Below are 27,951 nucleotides of genomic sequence, written 5' to 3' on the forward strand. Positions count from 1 at the left end.
AGCGCCAAGATGATGTGCATGATAAGTTCATGTTCACACAAATTGAAAAGTTGATCTGGAGCCACATTTAAAAACCACATTATATTCTCCAAAAGTTTAGTTTTCTCTCATTCAAGCTACGCCAGTGGAAACATGGGGAAAAAAAGCTTTTATTGGGTGGTGTTTATTACATAAGATGTAAAGTTTACAAGTTAGAAAACATATTATACTGCAGTGAATTCTGTAATTACATTGAATTTCTCAATATACATATGAAGTTACAATGAAAGAGCTTGTGCTTTGTTAAAAAAATTCAATACCATGATGCACATTAAAATGACTTCGGTATCATGTGACTATGATGTACATCACCTCAACAGTGACATTACTAGAACATTTCCCCTATTTTAAACATAAACAAATGTGCTTTACATTATGAAACGATGACAGAACAGGGCCAAGTTTGTTCTTCATACAGTCACATTTTCCTGCATTTAACAAAAACTGGCAGATTGCATCAAGGCAAAATGATCAGTTTTTGCCCCCGAGAGATGGAGGTTAAGATACTGGATTGATACAGCTTGAGAGCAAACAAGATCTTGAGACTGAGTGGCTAATCACAAAAGCAAACCTGAGGGAATGGAGGGCTCTTTATCTGTAGACCTTAGCCCCAATAATAAAGCACTCCATTCAAATGGGGTTAATAATCACTGCTGACATGTCATGGGGCCCCTCAGAGTTATGCATTCATTCACACCGACTCAAAGATAATTCTTCAGGTTCCAAGGTAACCACTAGCTAGTGGGACAGGAGGGTCAAAGTATGAGGTCTTTCTCAATGAGGATCCAACAGTCCAAGCCATATACTCTGATGTCTATTGTGTGTATGTTTTGTGCTCATTTTAACCTCTGGTTTTTACATTAAGTGAACTTAAATTATTAGCATTCTTTCCTGTAGAGATTTAGCTAATAAAACAAGTAAACCATACAATTTTAGGTAGTGTCCCTTGTTCCAATGTCTGTTACAGCCACTTCTTAGCAGTTTCAATTGTAGAGAAAAGGTGCGCAGATTGAACAAAATGCAGATAACTCACTAGATTTTATGGCTAGATGCAAGGCTGTGATATACATTTTATTTTTAACTTAAATTACCCTGCCATATATGTCATTGCAGGGGGCATTTACTGATAGGTTGACCAGTAGGGGACAGAATAGGTAGATTGCTTCATATTATTGGGGGGAAACAGTCTACATCTTCTACTTCACAAAAATAGATGAGTAAAATCAATGTTTCATCTTCGGGGCCAGACACATGGTGTACATTCTGATTCTACATACAATAAACCTGTCTCTGTTATGAATGAAATCCATCATATACTTTTACAAGAAAATATTTTCATGAACCAAACACACCCAAAGTAGACAAGGTGCAACCTGTAGCTCTGACATCATGTAATTGAGATCAGAAAAAAGCTGTGAGGATACACACCTAAACTACTGGACAATGCCTGAAGGTTAATCAACAACTACATGTTGTATTCTGTGTGTTTTGAGGACAGCAGGACCTGTGGGGACTACAGGCTAAACTTCCCCACATGTGAGTTGTTCATGTCTAAGCTGTAAACACAAGGGTCCATAGGGTATAATAAACATTAACAACTGTTTGCTATTCAATCATGCTGATCAGTCAGAGTTCTTGATGATATAATGGTACTAAAAAAGCTCATTTTCATTTTACTTTGGGCTTATCTTAAGTTCTTCATCTTACTCAGTGGAATATGATTTCTGAAAATGGCATTTGTAGAAGTTAGTGCATTTATCTATTTGCATCTAAAAGAAATTTGGTGTTTGGTGGGTTTTTTTTTTTTTACATGATAATTATAAAGAAACAGTTCTTTACTAAGCCAGAAACGTATTTTAATTGTTGTTTAAGTGTTTGCTAATTTGTTCCAAAAAAAATATTTCAGCACCAATTTATAAAACTGTTACATATAAACAAGTGACAATCCACAGACAGCGGAAAAGTTAATTACTCTGCCATAACATTTTAAAAAGTTGCTGATTCAAAAGCCCTGTTAATTCGAACATCAAATAATTTGAATTACTCAACAGAAATTATTAACCAAAATCAATAAGTTGATATAATCTCCACCACTTTTACGTTACATCAATATTCACATGAGGAAAATAACAGTTTTATTTGTTGCAAGAATTTACAGAAACTTTTCCATCTGAAAGTGTCTATTCCAGATTCAATAAATCCTGCACTTGATTTTGCAATAAACGTAATCTAATGTAAAATTACAAGTGTGAAAACTTAAGGCAAAACAAATCCTGTTTCTTTGTTCTTTTAGAAAACAAGATATTGAAGAAATGGATTGCTTTTGGGCTGTTAAAATGGGAAATTTCTCAACACAAATCACAGTGTCACTAATCAATCAAGGTGCTGAAAACAGCAAAACAACAACAGCCAGGAGGAAAGTTCCCCTATACCAGACACAAAGCAACATGCTAAAGCATGGCCATGCAATATAACTGCAATGTGTGACAAAGTCTGCAAATATTCATGTGACTACGTGAAAACACCCACTTTCATCAGACGTTTGTGCTGCATGAACATGTGGTGTTAATTTGATCAAATGCTAAAGAACAATAAAGATGTAGTCATCTTGAGGTAACAAAAAATACAAAAATCAGCAGATGTTAATAATAAAAAACTGTATTTTTGTGAAAATAGAGAAAAGTAAAAACAAATAAGAATTTCAAGCTATTTCTTTTACACTCTATACAGCGTGTGAAATGCAACGTGTGCATGTAATCAAATGGCTTGCAATTAAACAAATATAGAATGAGAAATTACAGGGATAGTTGTGAGAGAAAACATGACGGATTGCATGTGTAGCTGCTATTAATAGCTTTTCTGAGCTATTTTCAACCAAACAAAGGGCCAGTTATTTCCTTAAAAAATATAGTCACCTTTAAATAATCTTTTCTGCTACTATTGACCTAGATTGAGTGAACTTTTTCATAGCAATTGCAACATTTGAGTTTTGGTAGAAAAAAACAGTGGGAGTGACGAGAAAACAAGAAAAACGACAGTTTCTTCACATGCATTACTCTTTTAAAAATAGCAAAGATATTACCTTGAATATAGCTTCTATTTTAATATTTTACCACTTAGCATTAACTCATTATTTACTGCTAAAAATAAATGTTCCTTGGCATGTGTTTTGAGGGGACACAAACCGCCATTTTCTAATGAGATGAGGGGTGCCATCCCATAGGAGAATCTGTGGATTAAAAAGCATCTAATATTTTGTTTTGGAGCCTGCATGTAACCACTTGATGTAAATACAAAACATGTGTCTGGACCAAAAGAAAAAAAAAGCTTGCATTAGCATCAAAAGGGACATTGTTTCCATCAGTTAATGTTGCTGTAAGGCTCCACATTCTCCTCAACATGGCGTTCACCACAGTGTTCCCTGACTCTGTCCGAAGCGGTCAGTCAGTGGATTTACTGATTACACAACTCAAGTGGAAAGAAAACATTGTTACAGATTTGAATCGCCTAACAATAAATAAAAAAATAAAGCAATCTCACCGGAAAACAGAATCCCTTGATTCAGTGTAGCCTAAAGGGGTTTTTGTGAAAGAGCCTTGCGTTTGGCGACGCCTATATCTCTGAGTGAGGCCAACAGCTCAAAGTTGGGCTATAAGCTGCGTTTTACTTAAACAATCTACTTCCCCTTTCCTCCTGTCTTTCTCTCTAGAAATATCCCAGACTATGTTTAACCAAATCGATTTTGTCAGTTCTTTTCCTACACTGACATTAGCCGCAGCAATCTTCCCACATAGGATGCAGTCTAGTCTGAAACTTTATGTCAGTTTGCCCCTATGGAATTTGTCCATAGCGAGGAGTCCTGAAACTGGGGGCGGGGAGACTTTCTGTACATTCCTCAGCGATACATTCACTCCTCCTGCAGAGCCTGCAGCCACACACACAGGCAGGCTGCAGCCATGCATCAGTTCATTTAAACCGACAGAGCCGGGCGAGCACTCACATGACTGCTGTCTCTATACGTCCAAGTCCACAAATCTGCCATCTATGTGGCACCATTCAACAGGCAGAGCACACTTAAGACTGAGTTCCTGTGTCTGCGTTTCGTTATTTTATTTGCAGTGGAAATCATTAAAGCCAAATAAACTGGGTTATTAAAAAATTGTATGAACCTAACTAGGCCAGCGGAAAGCGCTTTGGTTTAATAAATTCCTTATATAGGTCCATACAGGAGGAATATAAGCATCTAACCACTGAGTTAAACTTAATAAGAAACTTTTCGGCAGTTGAAACTTGAAACAAATTATAAAGTGATTAAACTGGTATAGGAAGTGCCCTTAAAGCGCCTTTTAAACACACTCTTTTATTCTCTATTTGCTTCAACTATTTATATGAGTTTCCCCAAAACGTAAAAACAACCTAAACTTCCTCAAAAGTTGATAACAGCTCTGAAAAGTGCCGCGGATTTGGTCATCGGCCCGTGTTTCGTTACATCTTTATGACTTATGACAAAGCCCAAGAGAGGAAACATGGGGAGAAATGCATAATTGGCGCGCTGATTCATATAGAATAGTCGAGCCGAAGAGCCAATGAATGAGCGCGTTGAGGCAGAGCCAGCAGAAGTAGTACGGAGCGACTCTGCAGCCCTCTGATTGGACAGTCCTTCCGACCAATCAGAGGACTTTGTGTGTTTGTTCAGAAGCAGAGGAGTAAACCCACTGAGGCAGCAGCCATAGCCCCAGTCTGAGCTAGTGGCTGAAGGGCCCACTAAACCAACACTCCCTTTGTAACCTGCTTTACATGAGCATGCACACCTAGGCCTTTTCATTAACAAACACCGCAGGGACCTGGTACTATCATTTCAGCCCAAAGCATAGCTTTTTGCACTGGCAATTGCAGGGCTGGGGTGGAGGTAACACCCACCTAAACTTACTTTTCCAACACATTTTTCTTGGTAAAATGGTCAAAATCCTGCAGTTTGAAGGCTACGTGATGAGCAAATAATATAGCCTATAGGTTGCGATAAAAAATACACTTACAGGAAAATGCAATTGAAGGTAATACTATACAGTGTATAGTTTAGATTTATACTTTATGGCAAAGATAGTTAACTTAGTTTTTAATTTGCCTATCATAACTCATATAGGAGAACTCATATACAATAATTAGACTACAGGAATTAGGCTGAATAATGCCCTTATGTTTGCCCACACTTGACTCGTATGACCTCGTATCTCAAATTATACTGTCACATGTGCGGCGCATTGAGCACATATAAACACTAGACCCTCAGTCTGAAGCTGTTCGTAATTCAACTAGTTAAGTTCATAGATGGAAACATAACACCAAGGTCTTTAAGGACTTTAAGAATTTTTGTTTGTATGTTTCATATTCCTTCCTCACAAGTCTGTTGTCAGATTAGATCAAATGATAGCTCAGTGTGTGTGACCTTGTGTGTGAATTTTTCATTTTGGGGATCCTTAGTGTCGGAAAAAACTTGAACAAGTTCTGTGCTGACAGTGCATCAACGAGTATGGATTCTACTACAACATTAGTCGTGTAAACACGGCCTTTCTCTGCACAGTCACCATACGCGTAAAGTGTCGGCCTTTGCCTATGGTCTGCAAAAGATCTTTTTGACAGTTGTGTAATATTTTAGACATGTATTCCACACGTGATTCACTTGGGCTGTACATTACATAGAACGCTAGGGGCACTTTGGCGTAGGGGACCCCTCCCTCTTTCAGCAAATGCAAATCCATGCCAGTGGTATATGGCAGAAAGGATTCGCCATGTGCATTCGCTCCACATGGCCAAGGCTTCCTCGCTGTGCCAAACGGTCTGAAAGTTGCAGAAAACGAGCGGTGTGGCAGCACCAAAGACACCCCCTCAATATCATTTTGTGTGACCACGGGCCAGCCGGGCCTGCAGTTGGACTTTGAGTTGTGGATCAGGGAGGGGATGGCTCCAGTCTAGTTGGAGAAGATGGATGCCGTCATTTGGATAGTAATACGTGTCATTCCCACATTGCGTGAGGGCCCAAGGAACAGCACAGGGCCCTCCCTACTCTACATTTCTTAAAATTTAATGTGTCCAGTATGCAATTTAACAATATAATGCAACATCATTTATGAATGGCCCCACCCCCTTTTCCTCCTACTGTGTCATCAGTACAGCGCACTTAGCACAGCCGTGCGCACAAGCCCCCGCAATATCAGCGTCTCCCTGCTATGGGCGTGCGTGAGCGCACTGCCGTTTTACTATTCCTCATCTGACCAATGAGAATCGAGGCTTTTAGAGAAAGGCTCACGAATGTGATTCTAGTAAAGATACACTTGGTTCTCACGGAATCCCTTTACGCACATAGCTGGCCAGGTTTTTTCCCAACAGCAATCCACTCTTCCCCTCCTTTTTTCTCCACTCCCCTCTGCTGTCCCCACCCCAGATTCCCGTGCAATTTTCCCCAATCCCAAACACTTAATTGAGCAATTGGGATTCCTCACGTGTGGGCTGATTTGTAGTTTGAACACGTGGCTCATTCAAAAAGCCGGAATAGCAAGAGGATTTTTTTCTCCCCCTTCTTCTTCTTCTTCTTATTCTAGGCTCTAGACTTAGAGGCGGGCGCCAGCCTTACCCTGTGTGACATTCTCTGTCTCTTTGCCAAGGGGTTTGGAGGAAGACACAAAGTAGTTTCTCCTCCTTTTCACCCAGCCAGCCATCGTTTGGAGACACGAGATTAATAATTGAGCATTTATTTATTGCGCGATAGAGGCAGAGGGGCGAGGGAGCGCAAACGCACTGTGAGGCTGCCAGTTTAAATCTATCTGTGGCTTGAACGACCGGGAAGCACGCCACAGCCACTCCGTAGTAGTAAAGGCGATTTAGGCTACTCCAAACACTGCACATCAGTGAGAGCAAATAACTATCTCTCCCTCAGCGTAAAGATTGTCCCTTTATCGGCGCAGAACATGAATAAGCTATACATTGGCAACGTGAGCGCAGAGGCGAGCGAGGAGGACTTCGAAACTATCTTTGAGCAGTGGAAGATTCCGCACAGTGGTCCATTTCTTGTCAAAACTGGCTATGCGTTTGTGGATTGCCCGGACGAGAAGGCTGCAATGAAGGCCATCGATGTTCTTTCAGGTGAGAGATTTTGGGTAAAAAAGTGCTATTTGGAAAGACGCACGAACTGCTGCAATTGTGTGAAGATTGCCTTACTTCAGGGCCCCTATGAGAAATGCATGTAGTCCTGTAGGGTGGGGGTGTATCCAAGCATTTCTTTCTCTCACACAATCTTTACTTGGCCTTTTGACACTGTGGGCTCAGAGAAAAGGCTACCCGAGGTTTGAGTGAAATTCAGTTCTTGTAATTTCACTGAGTGTAGCTTGATAAAATGGTCGAGTAAACACAATCATGAGGATGAGAATACCAAGGCATTATGCCGGTTATGTGCCGTTCAGGGCAGTGGGGCGCATAGGCAGCGAGGCTGTGGACGCCGTGAAGTGAGCCTTATTGTAGGCTCTAACACACAGCCCACTTTGGCACGATTAGGGCTAGAGGTCGTAGTGTGTTGCTGCTTTTACCAGCCTCAATTTGAACTCACACTCTTACCCAGGTTTCAAAGTATAGGCCCTCTCCTGTGGCCACAACTCGCTACGTTGTGAAGCCATTTCGCCCATGCTGACACACCAGGTGGTTTAATTGTGTTGGTCAAATGTAGGCCAACTAACTGAGCCACACGACCATTAGCTTTTGTGTATTATTCACTTCGTCTCATGTTTTGTTATTAAATTAAAGTTAAGCCTGTTCATGCAGGACACGTAACAATTTAGCTAAACTCGTATAATTTTACGAATTGGTACAATGTCTGGCTCATCTGTGTCCTCGTGTTATTAGAGGCTCGGACACTTTCAGCAATTTGTGTTGCTAATATCACACTATGTTGAAAATATCCTGGACGCTGCCATACGTCCATATGCCTGTTTAGATTTTAGTACACTCCATAAAATGAGTAGTAAACACTAGGCCTAATTGCATTTCCAAAAGCGAGAAGGGGAGGTCTGTTTAGGAGGTCAAAAGACTAATGAAATTAAAATATTTTGTTTTCTAGGTAAAGTTGAACTTCATGGGAAAGTTCTCGAAGTGGAGCACTCTGTCCCTAAACGTCAAAGGTAGGTCGAGTTTTATCATACAGTGCTTGGTTCAACTCGTGGGAGCTCCTATTTTTTTTCTTCCTCTAGCCATTTTCTACAAGAAGCCTATTTTTTTTCCCCTAAGTCATAGGCTATTTACTGGAAATGTGCGTCCATGTTGCTGCTGTTAAATTCAGTGGCGTATGTATTTTCATTTTGTTTAAATGAGGTGTCCTTTTTTCCCTGAATGCTCTGGGGTCAAATAAAAGGGGTGTATGGTGGTATACTCCCTCCTCTCGCCATGGCTGTGGGGTGCTCCTAAAACCGTCATTTTGGGTTTAACCAGCACATTGCTTGCATTGTCTCGCTCGCCCATCCACTATTATTTTTTTGCATTTGTACAGCACTTGATATTATTTGTGCTCCAACCCCAGGGCGATTAGTGAAGCCTGGGTGTGCTGGCTGAAATGTGTGCAGAGTGAGTGCAGGCTGGATTTGAGGCGTACAGGCCTTGTGGAGTCGTCCATTTGAGAAGGATCTGCCCGTCATTCTCCCTGCCTGCCCTGCGCTTCCGCCCTCCTCTGCACATTGTGCTGCTGTTGCATGAGATGGACTCCCAAACGCGAGTGGAATGGGAGGTTTGGGGCCCAAGTCACGGAAACCCCCAGTTTCAGAGTTAGACCCCCGTAGCCACTGTCGTGTTTCAATTCATGATCACAAGTAGTCTTACTATAAATATTTTTTGAAGGGTCTACGTAATCTGTGTTGAGGACGTAAAAATACTGGGGCTTCTTGGCATTGTGTGCGTATTTTTTGGTGGTGGTGCATTTCGGTCAAAATTGATCGTTTTCTTGATTTTTAAATTAAATGGCCGTTGATTGGTAATTGCTGTAATGATATCTGAGAGTCATTACACGTAATATGCATTTCTGTAGGACTAAAGTTTTATTAAATGATCATCTGAAGTGAAAACAGGGAAGTCGAGGTGAAACACGTATTTTAAACTATTAAACGTGGCTTCATTTAATTTATAAAGTGCTTAGATGTGAATACGGGGCGAGCAGGGAATTTTTGACATCTTTACGTGAAATGTATTTTCCACCTGGACATTATACAAGCTTTTCTCTGGTAGCTGGGTTGGCGGTTGGTGTAAATTGTAGCTTGGATAAATAAACCAGGTGAGCTACAAGGGGAATTTTGCGTCAAATCTTCAGACCTTCTTCCAAATTTTTCCTGATCACGAAAAAACTGGTGACGTTGCTCTGCCTTTTAGTGCAGTCTGCTGTGCTGGCTATGGTAGCAACAGAGTCGAGTTTCAGCCACACTTCAAAAAAGTAAAACGTGCCCTCCCTTTACAACATGGAACATAGCAGTAGTCAATGGGAACAGTATTCTGAGTATAGGCTACACACATTCACACACACACACATATATACACACACACACACACTCACACACACACTTCCATACTGGGGCCCCTCTTTGCATTCCAGCCTGCAAATATCAGCTGGGGGCTTGGCCAATCACCATGGCTTAACCTTTGAACTCATCAGGAAGGGGAAGTGCTGTAGCAGACAGGGATCAAGGTGGGATGGCTCCAGTTTGGGCTTGATAACGATAGTAGTGCAACGTAGAGTGAATGCTGGCGAGTGTGTTGCTTAATATTGTCCAAAATGCATCATGTGATATTTTGATGTGCATTTCTCTGAATTTGTAATGGTTATGACCAAAAGGCTGCTTAAAATTATCTCTCCTGCATTAGCAAAACATCTGCTGTATACTGTGGTGACTCCTGAAAATATATTTATTAATAGTTCAAAACATCTTGTCCACAGCTATTGTTTTCTTTTCATAGTTATTAAACCTTTCAGCCATCTTGTAGTCATTTACATTTAACTTTGTCTGACTTCTGAAAACGTTTTGTACTTGACTTTTTTTTTTTTTTTTTTTTTTTAAATCTGGCATTTAAAAATGACACCCACTCATTCTTGACAATATCCTGTGCTTTTATTTCTATTCTCAGAAAGTATGTAAATTGTACAAAAAAATAAATAAATCTAGCATTAATCAGAATCTTACAGGTGTCATTCAGTTAAAACAGCAATATTTCCAAAATTAATTGGAAATTATATTTTCACTCTTGTAAAAAAGCTGGGTCTGTGCTTGTTAGCGCAACTGGCCTACACACTTTTGCTATCAATTACAAAGTGAATATTTAAAAAAAAAAAAAAGTCACTCCAAAAATTTAATTTAATCCTTAATTGTATGACAAACTGAGTTGCAACAGTGTCATTATTTTTTATGCACTCTGACTTAACTTCCTGGGTCAGATGTACTCCTCGTGTTGGATAAATTCAACAAAATTAAAATGAAGCTTTCCCAACCTCGCATGCACATACCCGCTTAGTCACATGTACAGGAAGAAAAAAGATGGCTATAGGAGGGGTGGCCCCAAGTGAGTGTGTGAGTGTGTGTGTGTGTGTGTGTGTGTGTGTGTGTGTGTGTGTGTGTGTGTGTGTGTACGTACGTGTATGAGCGAGGGGAAAACAGACGTTAAACATACTTTGTTCACAGGTGTACACTTAACACACAGCTCCTAGCAATTGTTCTGACTATTGTAAAATTTGAGCTCTTTTGCTTTTTTCTTATTTTAAGTAGCTTTTGTTTTTACGTCAAGTATTTATATTTAAAAAAAAAAAAAGTCTGTAAATTGAGACAGTAGTGTAGATCGTATCAGTGTTGGTTGTAGAAATGGCTCCTGGCTCTTATTACAAGAATTCTGGGTCATGGGGTCACTGTGGGGCCCCACCTGCAAAAACGGGGATTTGGAACGGAGACTTGGGGTGCCAGAGAATTATGAATGTGGCCCCTTGTTTTACCCAGACTACAAGCAAAGGCTCCTTAACTCTCCCTGCTCCTAGGCTCACATGAAAATGCCATTGTATTTTTACTTTTTCTTAAATATATATATATATTAAAAAAAAGTACTGTGAATGAGGTGGGGAGGTAAAGACATAAATATGTAATAGTCTTTGCAGAAGTTGAGTCATTTCTAATTGTTGATATTCAGCTCATTGGAATTCTCTGAGGGAATTCCAAACCAATCTATCCAAACGCAAGTGTTGAATGTAGCTTATTGGGTGCACAGTGTGCATATAAGGCCTGTGAGAGGGTAGCGGAAACCAGACTGTGTGGAGTTCAGTCATTCAGAACCTCTGCATACTGAATAGTCAATGGCTGGATGAGCGTTGAGCACAGATCTCATGTGTCCCACACCGTCCCTGTTAGTGTTGACGTTTGAGTGCTTCAGTTTGCTGGGATGGCAGAGAAATGGAGATTGATACAGGTGTGGTGCAGTCTCTTGTTGCTTGACTTGTGGATCCTCTTGTGGTTTTTTTATGGATGCATTTGCATGCTTGCTTACGTGTTTACACTTGTGTGTCTCCTCGGTTCAGGCCCATAGGTCTCAGCATGGTGGCAGAGGATGGGGGTGAACGTGTAGAATGTTGGTCCCTTTTTTAAAAGTAAATAAGGAGCCCGGCCTCCTCTTGGCCATCACATGACGAGCCAACCCCAGTCACTCCTGGCCCTCCCTTCCTTCTCTCCCCCTCCCACTTTTAACCCCGCTCTACATGTTCCTGTCAGTGGACTTGTCCGTGTCCATGGCAACAGGGCCCCACCCCCACAGGGCAGAGAGGGCCCTTGTTACCCTTGCCTGAAACAGGGGCTAGTCCCCACACCACACCCCACTTACTATCCCCCCCCCACCCCCACCCCCCCCTCCCCAAATCAAAGGCTGGGACAAGGGAATGTATACCACCCCAACCCCCACCTCCACCCCATACTCTGGCTGACTTCTTCTGTGTGTGGAGCTATAGGTTAATCCGACTGGAAGTGCTCGGTGCATTCGCACATTTCGCATGGCGTTCCCACCGCAATGCAGAGCATACAGAATGTGTGGGGAGAGGGGGGACGGATCAGCCAGGAATGGCACAGTGGGCCGGAAAGGGCTGGAATTCCTCTTGGAAGTTATTTGGGAATTTTCTTTACAATTTGCCCATTTAGAATTAAGTAGTTTCCTAATGTCTCAAATTAAATATGTTGTTGAACTGTTCTCTTGATTACGGTCGTATTGACTAAGCTAAGGACTCTCTGCTGTGGCCCTTGTTGCACATGTGCAGTAGGTTTTACTGCGTAGATGTGCTTGTGTGTGATCTTTTTAATAACACTTTTTTTAAATTTTATTTATTTTTTTCTTAAATGTTGTTGTTTTCCAAGGTAAATTTGAATTCATGGTGTAAAGGCTGAGTTTATGAATGCTGCATGTTATATGTGTTAACCTTCTATCTTCTACAGAACAACCATTAGCAGTGGAACAGTTTCTAGAAGTGGATGAGCTACTTTTAGACGTCATTTAACAGCTCAGTGAAGCTTGAGGAAAAGAACAAGAGATGTGTGTAATATAACGCTTTAAGTTTTCACATAGAAGACAGAAAATGGTGTCTACGCAGTCTAACTTAAATGAGCTGCTTATGCTGCGTGTGTGTGTGTGTGTGTGTGTGTGTCAGGTATGTGCAGAGTATGTGTAAGTCTGGTAGGGGTCAGGGTTTGTGATTCCACATTGTGTGTGTGTGTGTGTGCGTGTATCAGCTCCCAGCCATATGTACATTATGTTCATTTAGGTCTATGTGTGTCAACAGGCGGTGGACTTTGGAGTGGCATGCACTTTTTCTCACATTTTTATACAACATCCACATGCAGGCAAACACACAGGCAACACTGAAACTCTGACTCACTCATTCATCCACAAGTTCCATTGTCTGCGTGACCTCCACACATAACCCGCATACTCGTGCTGCTGTTCTCCAAATGTAACTAAATTGGGGACCTTTTTTTTTCTTAAAGCATGAATTGGGGATTTCTGTCCTGGTTGTTTGTAGTGACGGGGCACAGCAGCGCCATTGTTAATTGGTAGTCTCCACTTGCCTCTGCTGGATGCTCACTCTCTATGAACAAGCATGCAATTTCGATTCTTCCTATTTAGTGTGACGCGCTGAGTGGAGATTCCCCTCACCCCCTTTCCCCCCTTTTTTTTGATACAACAGCTGGATGCTCCTGGATAAGTGTCTATTTTGGTTGAAAAGTGTGGGCTTGAGCCCTGCAGTGGTTGAAACCTCATGATGCAGTGCTACGGGGAATATGCTTGACTCAAACAGTTTGAAGACAAGACATTTGGATAGCGTATTGTAGCCTTCTTCATCTTTTCCTCTAATACTCTTTCCTGCCGCTCCACTGTCCTGCTTCTCTTCCCTATTTCCTTCTTCGCTCTCTGTGTGGCTCTGACACAATTGGTGGTTTGAGAGAAAGGGCGTGGTGCTTTTTTTTTTTTTAATTTTTTTTTTAGCTTAATTTTAATTTTGAGCAACCTCAACTCAATTTAAGCCACCCAGTAGTGATTTTAAATCTCCCCCTCACCTGCTTCTCCTTCATCACTTACTCCCACGTTTTACTCAGTGCACCTGCTGGGTTGGAAATGGAATTAACGCAGAAGTCATATCTGCAGCTTCTCCACCCTGGTCTGTTTAACTAGATGATAGAGAGAAAGAGGACTTTTTTTTTTATTTTTTATTTTTTATTAAATATATGCCTTTTACATCATTTGTATCATTGTTCCCTAGGTGTTATTGATTACTAACTGTCTTCCGCCCCATCTCCCCCTCCTCTTTCCCATCTCTCTTCCCATCTACCTTCATCTATCTCTTCTTTCCTCTCCCTCCTTTATCCATCCCCCACCCTCTTCTTCCCTTGTTCTCTCTCCAGGAGCTGTAAGCTGCAGATCAGGAACATCCCGCCTCACATGCAGTGGGAGGTGAGTGCTAACAGGCTGCTAACTGCTTCCAGGGCGGGGCACCATGGGGCAACCCAACTGGGCTCATTTAGTGGCCTTTGGAGTCACCTTGCCACCCTTTGGGTTTCAATTGAGCACGCGCTTGATTCGTTTGAACAAGGCTGCAGCTCAGCCCAGTTAAACATACCGACCAATGATTGTGACTGTGATTGGTGGAACAGAAATAAATGATTGCTAATACCGCTGGAAATTTGATGATGAAGGTTGTAAGATAGATTCACAGCAACTTGGGAAGGCTAGAATAGGATGTCAAGTTTTATGTAAAGAGGAATCTTTAAAGGATTGCCTTTTTATGAGAGTAGGATCTCAAGGTGGTTTGGCTCAAGTAGAGGAAGAAACTTCAAGTAGTTATGTGATCTTTTTGTTGCATTACATTCCTACATGTGTTGGCTTTCTACTAGGCGTGATTTTAAAGCATTTTGAAAAAGCTTACTGTTGATTTGAATTTATTCTCTGGCTACACAGGATCTGAAGTGCTTAAATGGGAAATGTGACTTAATTGTTGTGTCATGGTGTCTTTCGACACTGATCACATGTGCCCATTTTGAAAGTGAAAGCCTTTTCACACCATGTATTTTCTTGCCAAAAAAACTTAGAGATTAAATTAAAAAATAGTGTATTGTCTGAGGGGTTGTGAAACATTCATGCGGCCGGGTTTGACCTGGCTAACCCAAGAGTGTAAGTCCTTATGTGGTTATGGGACTTTTTTTTTTTAATTTTTTTTTTTTTAGAAAGTCTCTATTTGTTCAGTGTCGTTGTGAGTGAGTTTTTTGTGTTTCATGCCTCTGGAAATGATGTGATTTTTTTTTTTTTTTTTTTTTTTTGAATTGTGTTTTCGTGACATACAGAGGGTGTGTGAAATAAAATCTGCACCTGTACAATCCATTACATTGGCCCTGAAAATTGTGAAGTTTATTAAGTTTGTCAGAGAGGTGTTGATTCAACTGTATCAATATTTAAGGATGTTTTTTGGTATCTGAGATACTATAACATTTCCATTATTAATTTGTAACTAAATAATGCCATATAAATAACACTATCCATAAATACCCCACACAGCCTGAAAAATTAGTGTATATTTTGAAAACACTGCTGACACTGCATGAAAATACAACAGTTTACTCTACTAAAGTATTGGTTTCAAGGCTACTGTGTTGAATCACATTAAATAGTACAAATATTATTTTTATGTCCATTACGTTGTGTCCCTTACCATATTCACGCAGCAGCTTAGAACAAGCTCCCACATTACCCCCAAAAAAAGTCAAAAACAAAAATTCATGACTTGCTGTTAATCACTTACAAAAAAAGTTCTACACACATCTATTCCAGCACAGATAACTGCATGAATTACTTGACATGATCCTGGATTGAGAGGGCAAATATACACCCTTGAATTTACTGTGACAAATTCAACAAAATCATGTTTGAATTGATCATGCAAAACTGTCCTCAGTTGCACAAGTAGTAGTTCCTTGGATGTTCTTATAGCAGGTTTCTACAGCGGGTTATTAAAACTGAGTTTTAAGCAGTAAATCTGCTCCTCAAGGTCAGTGTTAAATTTCAAATGCAGTCCATTTGCTTTGTGTTCCATAAAGGGTTAATGTCATGTAAAGATGAATATCAATAGAAACTATAACATAACATGGTGGACTAGAACATGGTCAGATTTCAAGGCCACTGCCTGATTAGTGAAAAACGAGTGTAAGCATTGAGCAACAGTCTGTGTGTGTGTGTGAGAGAGAGAGAGAATGTGTGTGTGTGTGTGTGTGTGTGTGTCTGTCCGTGCATTGCACGTCTTTCTTTCTCTGCATGTGATAAGCGTTTAGTTTTAAAACTCTGGTATTCAGTATCAGCTACACATTGTACTTTGATGACATACTAAACTGCTGGGCACACGTACATTCTCTGGACATAAATTTACCTTACAACTTAAAAATGTTCAAAATGCATGCAAGCTTTTTTTTTCCCCCCAGAAATCATCTGAAAGTCAGGATCTCACTGTTAACTTCCATTTGGAATCTCGTGCCAGTAACACAGCTATACGTGACTTTTTTTTTCTCTCCTCCTCCCCTTGTGTCTCTCCAAAGAGGTTTAGCTGTGATAGCGTGTGCTTGTAGTGTTATTCAATTTAATTTTCTGCTCCATAAAGAGTAGGGAAGCATAATGAGAAATTCCTTATTGAATTGCACAATTGATCAGTATTATTCTAAAATGTAAGATTGTAAGGTTGATGCATGGATTTTAGATTTCAGCTTGATTCACACACTGTGATCAAATGGCTACGGATGGGCTCAGTGTTTTGTAATGGTGGGCTCGCTTTGCCTACGCATGTCCCTCAAACTGCAGCTCCAGATCCACCCATGTTACTAGTATGTAGCGAGCGAGCTGTTTGCTTTCTCAAAAGGTGACATGGAGGTTTCTCCCCTTCAGAGAGGGGGAGGGGTTAAAAGAATGGAGGAACAGAATAGACTGGGATCTTTTGATGCAAAGGCCTTGTATGTATCTATCAGGTAGATAAGACAATGGGTCATGGTGTGTGCGTGTGTGTGTCTATAGCCCTACAGCTAGCGAATGGTGGTGGAGAGTAGTGGCGTGTTCACAAGCTGTAGTGGGTGGGTGGGCCTGGACTGTTTCCCCTTCCCTTCCATGTGCGCCGATTCACAGAATATGTAGCATGAACTCGCACCCCTCCCCCAGCCACTGCTTCCTGCTGGAATGTACCCCACCCTTTCCTGAATGGCCTGGATTCCCATTGGCCAGACTCTGCAGATGGACAGGCGGAGCAGCCAGCCAGCAGTTAGCAACTCTTGGGTTCAGGGAACTCATATCAGTGCTGGAGCAGCCAATGATTCTGAGTGGAGATGGCAGAGAGGCGGGAGGTTGCTTGGTTGGTGGGTTGGTGGAGTGGGGGGGCAGGGACGCAGTCTTGTTGGCTGGAAAGTGGGGTTGAGCTCTTGGGGGTGTGGCCTTGGGTTTGACTGAGCATGGTCGAAGGTCTTAGCTTAGATCCCTCGCTCCCCCTCTCGCTCGCAATTGATCACATCTATGAATTAAAATCCTGTGGTCTCCAGATTTGGGCAGATGGCCAGCTTGACATGGCTTTCATTTGCGTTTTCTAATAAAGCAACTTTTTTTTTCTTTTTTTTTTTTTTCTTTTTGCTAGTTGCTTTTGTGCATGTATGATGACAATGTTTTGGGGAAAAAAACACAAAGTCCAACAAGTTAAAGCAACCATAGCTTTATAAATGTGTTTTATTTTTTAAATGGTCATCAGTTTGTTGTTTGTTTTTGTTTTTTAATAAGTGTATGTTTAGATTTACAAGCATCCTGATACATTTATCATTTTAATTTTAATTTTTAAAAATGGTTATTTACAAAGAATACACAGAAATAAAGTATTTTTAAAATGGCGTTTTAAATTTTTAACTTAACACCTGGTGCACCAAGAGGACAGCCATAATTTGAGATAGACAGGCTTTTACAAGAAGGCAGCAAATTCAACCACGTTACTCAACATTGAACTCTGGGGTTCAGAATTAATGGGCTGTGTCCTGGCACTGAGCTGCGCTGGTTTCCATGGATGAGCTTCTGGTCAAAGCCTTCTAAAGTCTCTTGAGTAATCATGGCTTTTTCTTTTTTCTTTCTCTCAGGTTTTGGATAGTATGCTTGCTCAGTATGGTGCTGTAGAGAGCTGTGAACAAGGTAAATACAGACTCTTGTTAAAGCTTTTGTGTTGCAAGTCTACTTAAAATGTAATTCCACCACCTTGCCTCAACACACACCTTATATAGCGTTCAGAATTTGTGTTCCAATGTTTAATAATTGTGCACACTTGCAGTGATGATTTTATAATTTAAAAAAATGCATCATTGCAGAAGGTCAAACAATTAGAAATTACTATGTAAAAGTAGCCCATGGTGGTAAATTGTGTCACTATCATTGAATGTGTGTGAATGACTCCGCTGTGTGTTCTCCCACAGTAAACACTGACACAGAGACTGCAGTAGTCAATGTTCGATATGCAGCCAAGGACCAGGCCAGGCTGTGAGTACACACACACACACACACACACATATATGTGTGTATATATACACACACACACAACTAACACACACTGTGTTCACATCATTAACCTCCAACTCATTTTTTTTTTTTTATATCTGACATGGATCCGCTGAAGTTTTTTACTTTACCCAGCATTCTCTACAGGAAATTACATCAACTTCCTCTATCTAGTGTTCGTACAGTGCACCTGATTTCCTCCTTCCAGAAACCAGTCTAGTTTAATTTGACATGCAATGATGACTGGGAGGAGGGGGGAGTGAGTGTGTGTGTGTGTGTGTGTGTGTGTGAGTGAGTGTGTGTGTGAGTGAGTGTGTGTGTGAGAGAGAGAGAGAGAGAGAGAGTGTGTGTGTGTGTGCATGTGTTTTGGAGAGGGAGGGGGTTAAATTAGCCATCTGGTGCCCCCTGGTGTACATGAATCATACTACAGTGTAGCTCTTGGCACGAGTGGTTGTGGAAGTCTTGAGGCGCTATTGTTTCAGTAAAAATCAAAATTCTTGAAGCAGACAAGGCAGATGTGTGGTAAATGTTAATACTCTCTTAAGGTTAGGGTGAATTTCTTGTTGTACACTCATGAAGTCATGTTTGGTCTTTAAGTTTGTTTGGCTTATTGGGAGCTCTTAGCTCCTCGTTGTCCCTTGTATCCGTCACTTGAGACAATGGCATCAATTTGGCTTGAAGCCTCTTGATTTTGTTGTCATGTCCCCTGTTCTTGGATTCTCCCTCTGACAAAGAGATGGGGAAAGGAATCCAACCTAAACCTTTTTATGTTAAGTGCCTCAACAGAAATTTGTTTGGCAGTAAAGCGGATCTTTTCACTCCATGACTGTCTAAAAGCCTTCCTGTTTTGTTAAATCATACCCACTCAGTGGCAATCAAATGTTTTACTCAGAGGCTGACATCTCTTTATGCTCCGTAGGGCAATGGAGAAGCTGAACGGATCAATGATGGAGAACTATGCCTTGAAAGTATCTTATATCCCAGATGAGACAGCTGCACCAGAGGGTCCCTCACCGGGGGGTCGCAGAGGCTTTAACGCCCGTGGACCCCCTCGTTCTAGCTCTCCAGGTCTGGGTGCCCGGCCCAAAGTTCAGTCAGACATCCCGCTGCGTGTTCTGGTTCCCACCCAGTTTGTAGGGGCAATCATCGGCAAGGAGGGCGCCACTATCCGCAACATCACCAAACAGACCCACTCAAAGTACGTACACTGAGGTCAGGAATTATGCTGAACGTTGCCAGTGAGCTGTGTGCTTTCCTTTACTGGAGTGTTGACTTCCAGCATTACAGTGGGCTTACTTTAAATCCTCTCTCCTTTTACCCCAGGATTGACATCCATAGGAAAGAAAATGCAGGTGCAGCAGAGAAGCCCATCACAATTCACTCCACCCCCGAAGGTTGTTCGAACGCCTGCAGAACAATCATGGAGATCATGCAGAAGGAAGCCCTTGACACAAAGTTGTGAGTTTATGCTCAAACAGAATGAGAAAGATGGAATACGTTACTTATTGTGTGTGTGTGTATATACTTGTGAAACATCAGACAAAGTCATTGGGTTAAACACACCTTGGCCTAGTCGGATTTAGAATATTTTCACTTTCTTTAAATTCAGTCATTATTCACATGTGTGACGATACAGTCTGCATGAGGGTGATGTATGCACAGCTTTTACAACTGGCAAAGGTTTGTGATTGGATGTCAGTGCCATTGACTTGTTAGCCAGGCCTGTAAAAACTGAAGAACAGATACTTCATTACTCAAGAAAATTAACTTTGACAGCTTGTACAGTTTCTACACCTATACAGCAAGACATTCATAGTTTACAGCAGGCAGAGAAATAGACATTGGTAGAAGTCACATTCAGTGTTCAGTAAATGTGAAGGACTGTTTAACTTAACATGCTATCTGTCTTGTGCAGTACTGAGGAGATCCCACTGAAGATCCTTGCACACAACAACTTTGTAGGAAGATTAATTGGGAAGGAAGGACGCAACCTAAAGAAAATTGAGCAGGACACGGGGACCAAGATCACAATCTCACCGTAAGATTGCTTGACACTCTCCCAAAGTTCACCGATAAATGATGTATTGACACCATTTGTAGTCCTTAGCATAACTTAATAGTAGCTGCTGTGGTATCACAATTTATATTGTCACACAGTTCTTGTTTCTTTGCCCCCTTGTTCTATCCAGTCTCCAGGACCTGACCCTGTACAACCCAGAGCGGACCATCACAATAAAGGGCGCCATTGAGGCATGCGCAAGTGCAGAGGAGGAGGTGATGAAGAAGATCAGGGAATCGTATGAGAGCGACATGGCTGCTATGAATGTAAGTGTTCGTTACACCAAGGACTAAAATGAATTCTCCAGGAAATGCGGAGTGTGACTTCTCTAATTTTTAATCTTAAGTATGTGGTGGTAAACCTACGTGTTTCCCTCAACTAATTGTCTCAAAAGTGACAGCAGACAGTCTGCAATAGTGGAGTATTTCCTGAAGGTGAAAGTTTACATACATGCAAACCACATAATGAAAAAAGAAAGGAAATCAGGTAATAGTGGTTACATGCACAACAGTGATCTGAAAACACTACCACCTTCGCATATGTGTTTATAAATATACACACTTAAAAATGACTTATAGAAATCATGGTTTTCCTGCAGCATGTGCTGACCAGGTTTCTCTTAATCACTTCTTATGAGTAGAACGATTTTCAGTTTATATGAAATTTTAGATATTCGGGAATGTGAATATTGAGATTACTTAAACTTTTCTGTGACGCAATCCCATCTCAACTTTTGGCACTGAGCTTACAGTGGCTACTTTAAGCAGAGGATGTATCAACTGTACCTGACAGATGAGCTTATTACACAGTGGTCATGTTTATGAAGTGCACATAATAAATGTATCACTTAAGAAGTGTGGTAGGAAAAAAATGCATCAAGAAACTGGAAGCACAGTCTCACATTTGGATATATTTTCCTGTCTCTTACAAACCTCTCGGCTAGAATCAAGCTGAAGTGATTTTTATATTTCAGTTCTATCTGATGTCCTTATTTGTTACATAAGTTTTGATACCAGTCGTCTGAGGAGTTTTCCTTCCCCAAAATGGTCACTGTGGGGTTTTGTTTTTTTTCTGAGCATATTATAAGCCAATTCCCTCCTTGCAAAAGTTTATTTTCTTCCCAACTTTTCCTAAAGGTTACCTAACCATACTATAATGTGCAGCTATTAAAAGATGGCAAGTTTTATGATTTACACTTGTTCACTTTCTGAGCTGAAGTGTACCTCTTCTCTAGTTGAAAATGTATACTTAAATCTTAAAATGTGGAGATGAAATAGGACTAAACCCTTCAGTGAGACTCTACTGAGCTCCATATTCTAGATATACATGTCTTTTTGTTAAATATTATTTCAGATAAGAGGTGTTAAGGGGTATCTGTAATCTGCTGTGTATGTTGTGTTGATGAAAATTTTCTCATTTCTCTCCAGCTCCAGTCAAACCTGATTCCAGGTTTGAACCTGAACGCTCTGGGTTTGTTCCCCAGCGGAACACCAGGCATGGGTCCCTCCATGTCCAGTGTCCCACCTCCTGGAGCCCACGCTGGATGCTCATCATTTGGAGTAAGTGACAGTCTCCTTGTCACATGCTATACAGTAGCTTGCCCCTTTACACTACCATTACCAAGAACTGGTTGTGTTTTCTAATTTTAAACTTGCTTCTACTCTTGGGTCAGGCCAGTGAAAACTATAATTTATTAAAACAAAATCAGATATTTAGTCTTTAGCAACTCAGTTTCATGTTTCTTTTTCCCTTTAGTGCAGTCCTTATGGGGGTGAGGGGCCATTTTGGGCTTCTATGCTGTCGGCGAGCAGCCAGCCCCTTGCTGTAAGTCACCCGTCCCAAAGTGCTTTGCACGGCTTGTGGCGGCTCGCAGCAGGACAAGATGGCAGGGTTTGCTACAGTTCTTCTCCAGCTGCCCCTTGATTTCTGACCTTTAGGCAGGCCCTAATCTGTGTGCAATTTTAATCTCGGGGAAACATAAATCCTGGAGGGCAACAGCAGCTTGGCTACCAGTTGTATTTTAGTTGAGTTTCACCACATGTTTTACAGTGTTATTTCTAACAAATAGGAGGCATTTCCACTTGTTTAGGAAGGTGAATGTTTTCTGAACAGCCAGTAAAACATTCTCAGCGCTAAAAGCCCTTCTCCAGATTTGGAGGCTGCCAAAGCAAGTTGTTAGTGTGCCCTCAGCTGACATATTGACTGGAATGTTGGGCTCAATCCTAAATCAACAGCGGTACTTGTTGTTCCCCTTTGACGATGCAACCACCTCCTTTTCCAGAGCTCATGTCAATCACTCACTCAAACACAAATGATGTGCTGTTGCAAACTGCTACAGCACAAGGCAGTTCTAATAGGACTCTTCTGCGTAATGTCAAAAAATGAGCTTCATGTACACCTGAGGGTTTTTTTTTTTTTTTTTTTTTTTTTTTTTTTGATTGACGTACTAAACTGATGCATGTGGCAAACTGAGATTGTGGCTTTTTTTTTTTTTTAATACACTGAAACTGAGAATCTATTTGCTAAATATATTTGATATAGATTTTGACACTGTGATCTAAGCAGTATAAAACTAAAAATGTATTGCAACATTTACGTTTGTATTACTGCATTGCAGATATGCCACTTCTGGCCATTTGGTGATTTCAAGTGGAGGTTGTGAGCTCCAATGTAGCTTAAAGAATTTAACAGCTTTGCTAGATCCACAGTCTGCATTTGCGCATTGGTGGCTGGAGTTGAGCAAGTGGTCTTCAGTTGCTGTTTGTGTGATCGCCTCCTGGTCACACTAGTACTAATGTGCTTATACCCAGCAGGGACACCCAGAGTCGGAGACAGTTCACCTGTTCATCCCTGCGCTTGCAGTGGGAGCCATCATTGGAAAACAGGGTCAACACATCAAACAGCTGTCACACTTTGCCGGAGCCTCAATCAAGGTGAGTGATGGACAGTCAGTGAAGTTCTGAATCTCAATGATAACCTGTCAGTGCCAGATTGCTGTTTTTTTTTTTTTTGTTTGTTTTTTCTTTTTTAATGCTGGCTGCCTGCCCTCCTTCAGATTGCCCCCGCAGAAGGGATGGATGCCAAACAGAGGATGGTCATTATCGTTGGACCACCAGAGGCTCAGTTTAAGGTGTTGTACCTTCACATGAAATATTGTTGATAGAAATAAACGAATGGAACCACATTGTTAAATTTCACAGTAGCAACTGTTGGCGAGGTCTTAATTTTGCAGTCAGTGTGTTCTCATTTCATCTACTGTTTTCATCAGTAGTATCTTGCTGGCTCTTTACAGCCAGAACTGAAATAAGTTTTTCTTAAGCTGCACTTTTGAAATGAGACATTTTTCCCCAGGAAAAAAAGAGCAAAAGTAATTGGTATTCTAACGTGTTCGGCTGCAGGCTCAGTGTCGCATTTTTGGCAAGCTGAAGGAAGAGAATTTCTTTGGACCCAAAGAGGAGGTGAAGCTGGAGGCTCACATCAAGGTTCCCTCCTTTGCTGCTGGACGGGTCATCGGAAAGGGTGGAAAAACGGTAAATAAGGAGACTGATCAGTGCTTGAAATTTGGAAAGCTATCTTGGCACGAACCTCAAGTTTGTTCCAACAAATAAAAAATGAAGCCGTTAAGTAATGATCTCATCCAGTTTATTATTCTTTTTCATCTTGATCTCTCAATTTTGGCTGCAGGTAAACGAGCTGCAGAACCTGACCTGTGCAGAAGTGGTGGTGCCCAGGGACCAGACGCCTGACGAGAATGATCAGGTCATAGTCAAGATCAGCGGCCACTTCTTTGCATGCCAGGTGGGTCTCGCAAAGAAAACCGACATGTACAGTATCTCAGGAAGTCAAAAGCTGGGTCTGATCTCCCAAAAGGCACATGATTAAGTATTAGTCTTTCTCTGTCTCTGTATAATCAAATAAAGGTCCTAGCAGTAAGATACTTGTGGGCAAACACAGTGCTTAGTGTCTGCTTTTAATCGCAGTCATACAATCTCTCATAAGTCATTTTTAAGCAGGACCATGTAAGGTTTGCCAGGGCAAAGTCTATACAGACTGAGTCATATCCCAACTGAACTGATCTTATGAAAATCCAACTATTTAAACATTGGCCATCTTAATTTAATTGAAGAAAGTCTTGTAGTTGTCCAGTACATGCTGAAAAAAAGCATGGACTGAGCATAAGGCATCACTTGAGGATATCACGGGATCCCTTCATAGGACTCTTAACTTTGTGCTATAATCTGGTTTTAACACACCCCTTTTCTCCCCATGTCGTCTAGCTGGCCCAGAGGAAGATTCAGGAGATCCTAGCCCAGGTGAGGAGGCAGCAACAGCCTAAGCCCACATCTGGAGCCCAACCTCCACTGCCCCGCAGGAAGTAAAGATCTAGCGGAGGAATGGTGACTGAATCTGCCAGAAGACTAGACAGTTGGATAGATGCAGCAGAGTCCAGGGGGAGAAGAAGACAAGGGGTTGTAATGCTCATCTCAGGGGTCAGAGGTTATCAGAACCCAACCAAACATCCACCCCTCCTTGTCTTACTTGAGCTTTCAAGTGTGGCTAAGAGACTCTACACCTCTAAACCCCCACCCACCTTACCTCTCTGCATCTCTGTGAGAATGTACTTTTGAGGGCTCCCAACGTCACCTGCCCTCACATGTGCGCACCCCTCGACCGCTCTCCTCCTCCCCCCACGGGTGTGTTCAAAAATTATTTTTTTCCTCTTTTTACACTAGAAACACAAAGAAGAAATAAGGATCCCCCTCCTATCACCTCTTTGGTGTGGTACTTCAAACCTGACAAGATGTTTTTGGTTGACTTCAGATTTAGTTGACACTTTTTCTTTTTTTTTCAGTGTTCAATTGGTTGATGAAGCTTTCTCATGAGTTTTCTGTGGAAAGGAAAAGGCATTGCTATCAAGGTCCTGGTCGGACCAACAGAGAGGTTTATTTGGGGGGAGGGTTGGCTCAGGTTGGTTGGGCCATGTTTAGGGGAAAGATTCTTGTTTCAGGACAGGACCCCTGAAAGGGTGGATTATATTGGGCGTCCTGCCCTTGTAATGATAGTGGCATTTTATAAATTCGGATGCATTTTATAGATAGACCTATATACATAGATGAATATATATTTAGAGGTGAGGGCAGCGCCATGACTGACACTTAGGGAAACGGTGCCGAACTGCTGCTGCCCAGGAAAACCAATTTAATATGCATTTTACTTAACTACCTCAGGATCTAGTACCTCAGAAGAGAAAAGAAAATGATTATATATATATGAAAAAATGTTCCTTTCTTTTTTATTTTGCTTTTGTGGTATTTTGTATACTTTATAAAGCTGATAGTCTTTGAACATTTTTATTTTTTTAAGAAAATTTAAAATTTGGTCAGCTGCCAACTGACCTTCCTTCAACTCTGGTGCTTTAGGTGGCATTGTACATGTGTATGTGTGACTTAAGATGACCCTGTACATAAAGTCTATTTGTACATAGCGGCCCCGGAGCAAGAGTTGGCGCCCCCTCAGCTGGCGGCTGACAGGAGTATCCAGAGAAAATCGCCTCAGTTTTTCCCCTGAGGGTCCACCATCTTCTGAAAAAAAGTACAAAATGACTAAGACATGCAAATAATGCCAACCGTACATAATTGCAGCAATGCCATTTAGTTTTGGGATTGACATTGTTATTGGTAATGGTACTTTAATTTGTCAAAAAGATTTCCTTTTTCGCCTTCCTAGGAGGGCTGTGGTCAGGGCAGTACAGGATGGACTGTAATGGTTCCCTCTGTAGCTGCCCTAGAGTTAGCAGAGCGTCTGTTTTTTGTCTGTTCTGTTCCCAGGCCATCTGCCACCACCTTGACAATAGTGTCTTAGCAAGGTCCAAGCCCGACTAGGTTTATTTTCATAGAGCAAGCTTTGTCAGTTCGGAGTGGCCCTTGTAGCCAGGCCATCAAGTCAATGTTAACGTTGTTCACTGCATGGTGAGGGTAGGGGGAGTCGCACTGATAGATGCATTTTTTTTTTTTTTGCTATAGCAAAATGATTTAAACAAAAAAGACATTCTCTGTAACTCACAAATGTAACTTGATGTTTCAATTTGTTGTTCCTACAGGGAAAATAAGCTCAAAAGGCACACAAAATACTGAATGAACCCTGACTGGGGGTAAGAAAAGAGGAAAGAAATCCAAAACTTAAATATACAATTTATTTCATTTGTCTCTTCATGCCGAATGTAAATATGTTGATTGTGGTAAAAGTGCTTGAGTGTATCCATGCTTCCACAGTAGAACGCCGTCTACCTCAGCTGAGGGGGTGGGGGGTTGTTGTGGCACTAGGCACCCCACCCTGCCCCCACTGAGCGCCAGCGCGCACTGATACCTCAGTCCCACGAACACTTCTTTCTACATGGGCGCGCCATCCTAACACCGCGCTTTAACTGAGGGGCACAAGTGATACTTAAAATTATCCCTGACACCTCCCAATTCCCCGCTTCCTTCCTGCCAAACCACCCTCCCCACCCCTTCCCCTCCTCCGCAGTTTGTTTTGATCTACCTCTTTAGACACGTATTTGAAGTAGAGGCATTCTTCTATTTGTTAGGATTTAGCCGCCCCCCCTCCCCCCCCTCCTTACACCTCCCCATGCTTCCCCAGATATGAATGAAAACTTAAAATAAAATCATGTACTCTTTAGAATTGAGAGAATAATCGAAAGTGATCAAAAATATTTTCTTTTGCCAGTGTTTATATATACTCTTTTTGGCTTAATTGAAATCCTCAAACGATGGTTATTTCTTTCTGCTTTCTATTTTTGGTGGTGTGGCTTACATGTATTTGAACTCTTGCTTGGGTTTTTTGTGAAAAAGGTCAAATCACGTGTTTGATTTAGCATTCAATAGTTTAAAACGAGAAAATACAGTTTTTTTTTTTTTTTTTTTGTTTTGTTTTTTTTAAAAGGGCCTGCCTTTTTTTTGTTTTCTGATTTGTAAGACTACAAAATAGATACAAGTCATGTCTTTTTTTACCTTTTGTCTTTCACAAATGCTACACACACTCGCTGATTTGGTAGCTATTTTCTTCTGTTAGCATTTCTTGGCTGTGTAACGTGGAACATCCTCTTGGTATGGGACAGATTTGAGGGACTGGGTCTCTGAGTTTTTGGAAAAGTGATCTAACTTCAGCATGATATTCCCTCCTCCCCCTCTCTGCAACCATGCTTGTGCCCCTTCACCTCCCCCTCACACAGCTCCACTTGTCAAATGCCTCTGAATAAAAAAAAAAAAAAAAAAAAAAAAAGTTAAATTGTGTTGTCTGTCCTTTCCACGGGTGTATTGAGGATTTTGTGTTCTAATTGTATTTGGGTCTATCATTATTTGTGCATGTCCATACAGGCAACCAAACCTATATTGCTAGTTATTCTTACAACAGAATGTCGTGTTGTTCAAAAGCAGAACTGTTTAGAGCAAATGCTGTAACTGGGCACTCCAAACTCTTCAGAATTGTGCATCAGTTAAATCACACAGATTTTACGGTGTGCAAAAACAAAAAAAAGAAGGGTAAATTGACGACAACCTGTGACATGTTATTTTTTGGTCTGGAAAGGACAAATAGCAACGTACCTTTTGACTGAGCAGTAAAACAGTCTTCCAGTAGTGTTGATTTAAAACATGCTAAAAATAGCACCTTTAAAAATATTCTGAAAAGTCATGTTGTGGATTGGTATTATGTGTATAGTCAATGCTTTGCAGTGCTACTGTGTGGTGGTT

At 41.2% G+C, this 27,951-nt stretch overlaps 1 protein-coding gene across 4 annotated transcripts; it reads left to right on the forward strand.

The window, feature by feature from the left end:
• The first annotated feature begins 6,386 nt into the window (after positions 1-6,386).
• Positions 6,387-27,481, forward strand: igf2bp3 (insulin-like growth factor 2 mRNA binding protein 3). 4 transcript variants are annotated; one of them, XM_067611254.1, is made up of 16 exons: positions 6,387-7,179; positions 8,147-8,207; positions 13,989-14,037; positions 17,730-17,781; positions 18,060-18,123; positions 19,061-19,339; positions 19,465-19,599; positions 20,057-20,179; positions 20,331-20,466; positions 21,628-21,759; positions 21,956-22,024; positions 23,011-23,133; positions 23,256-23,330; positions 23,599-23,730; positions 23,885-23,998; positions 24,478-27,481. In XM_067611254.1, exons 1-16 carry the CDS (start codon positions 7,005-7,007, stop codon positions 24,577-24,579), a joined length of 1,821 nt encoding a protein of 606 aa, XP_067467355.1. In that variant the 5' UTR covers positions 6,387-7,004; the 3' UTR covers positions 24,580-27,481. The 4 variants fall into 4 exon arrangements, with proteins under 4 accessions (XP_067467355.1, XP_067467356.1, XP_067467357.1 ...); XM_067611255.1 differs by having other exon boundaries at positions 6,388-7,179; positions 23,014-23,133; XM_067611256.1 differs by lacking the exon at positions 21,956-22,024 and having other exon boundaries at positions 6,389-7,179.
• The last annotated feature ends 470 nt before the right edge of the window (positions 27,482-27,951 follow it).

The sequence above is a fragment of the Thunnus thynnus genome, chromosome 15 (genome assembly GCF_963924715.1).
Source record: "Thunnus thynnus chromosome 15, fThuThy2.1, whole genome shotgun sequence".
NCBI lineage: Eukaryota > Metazoa > Chordata > Actinopteri > Scombriformes > Scombridae > Thunnus > Thunnus thynnus.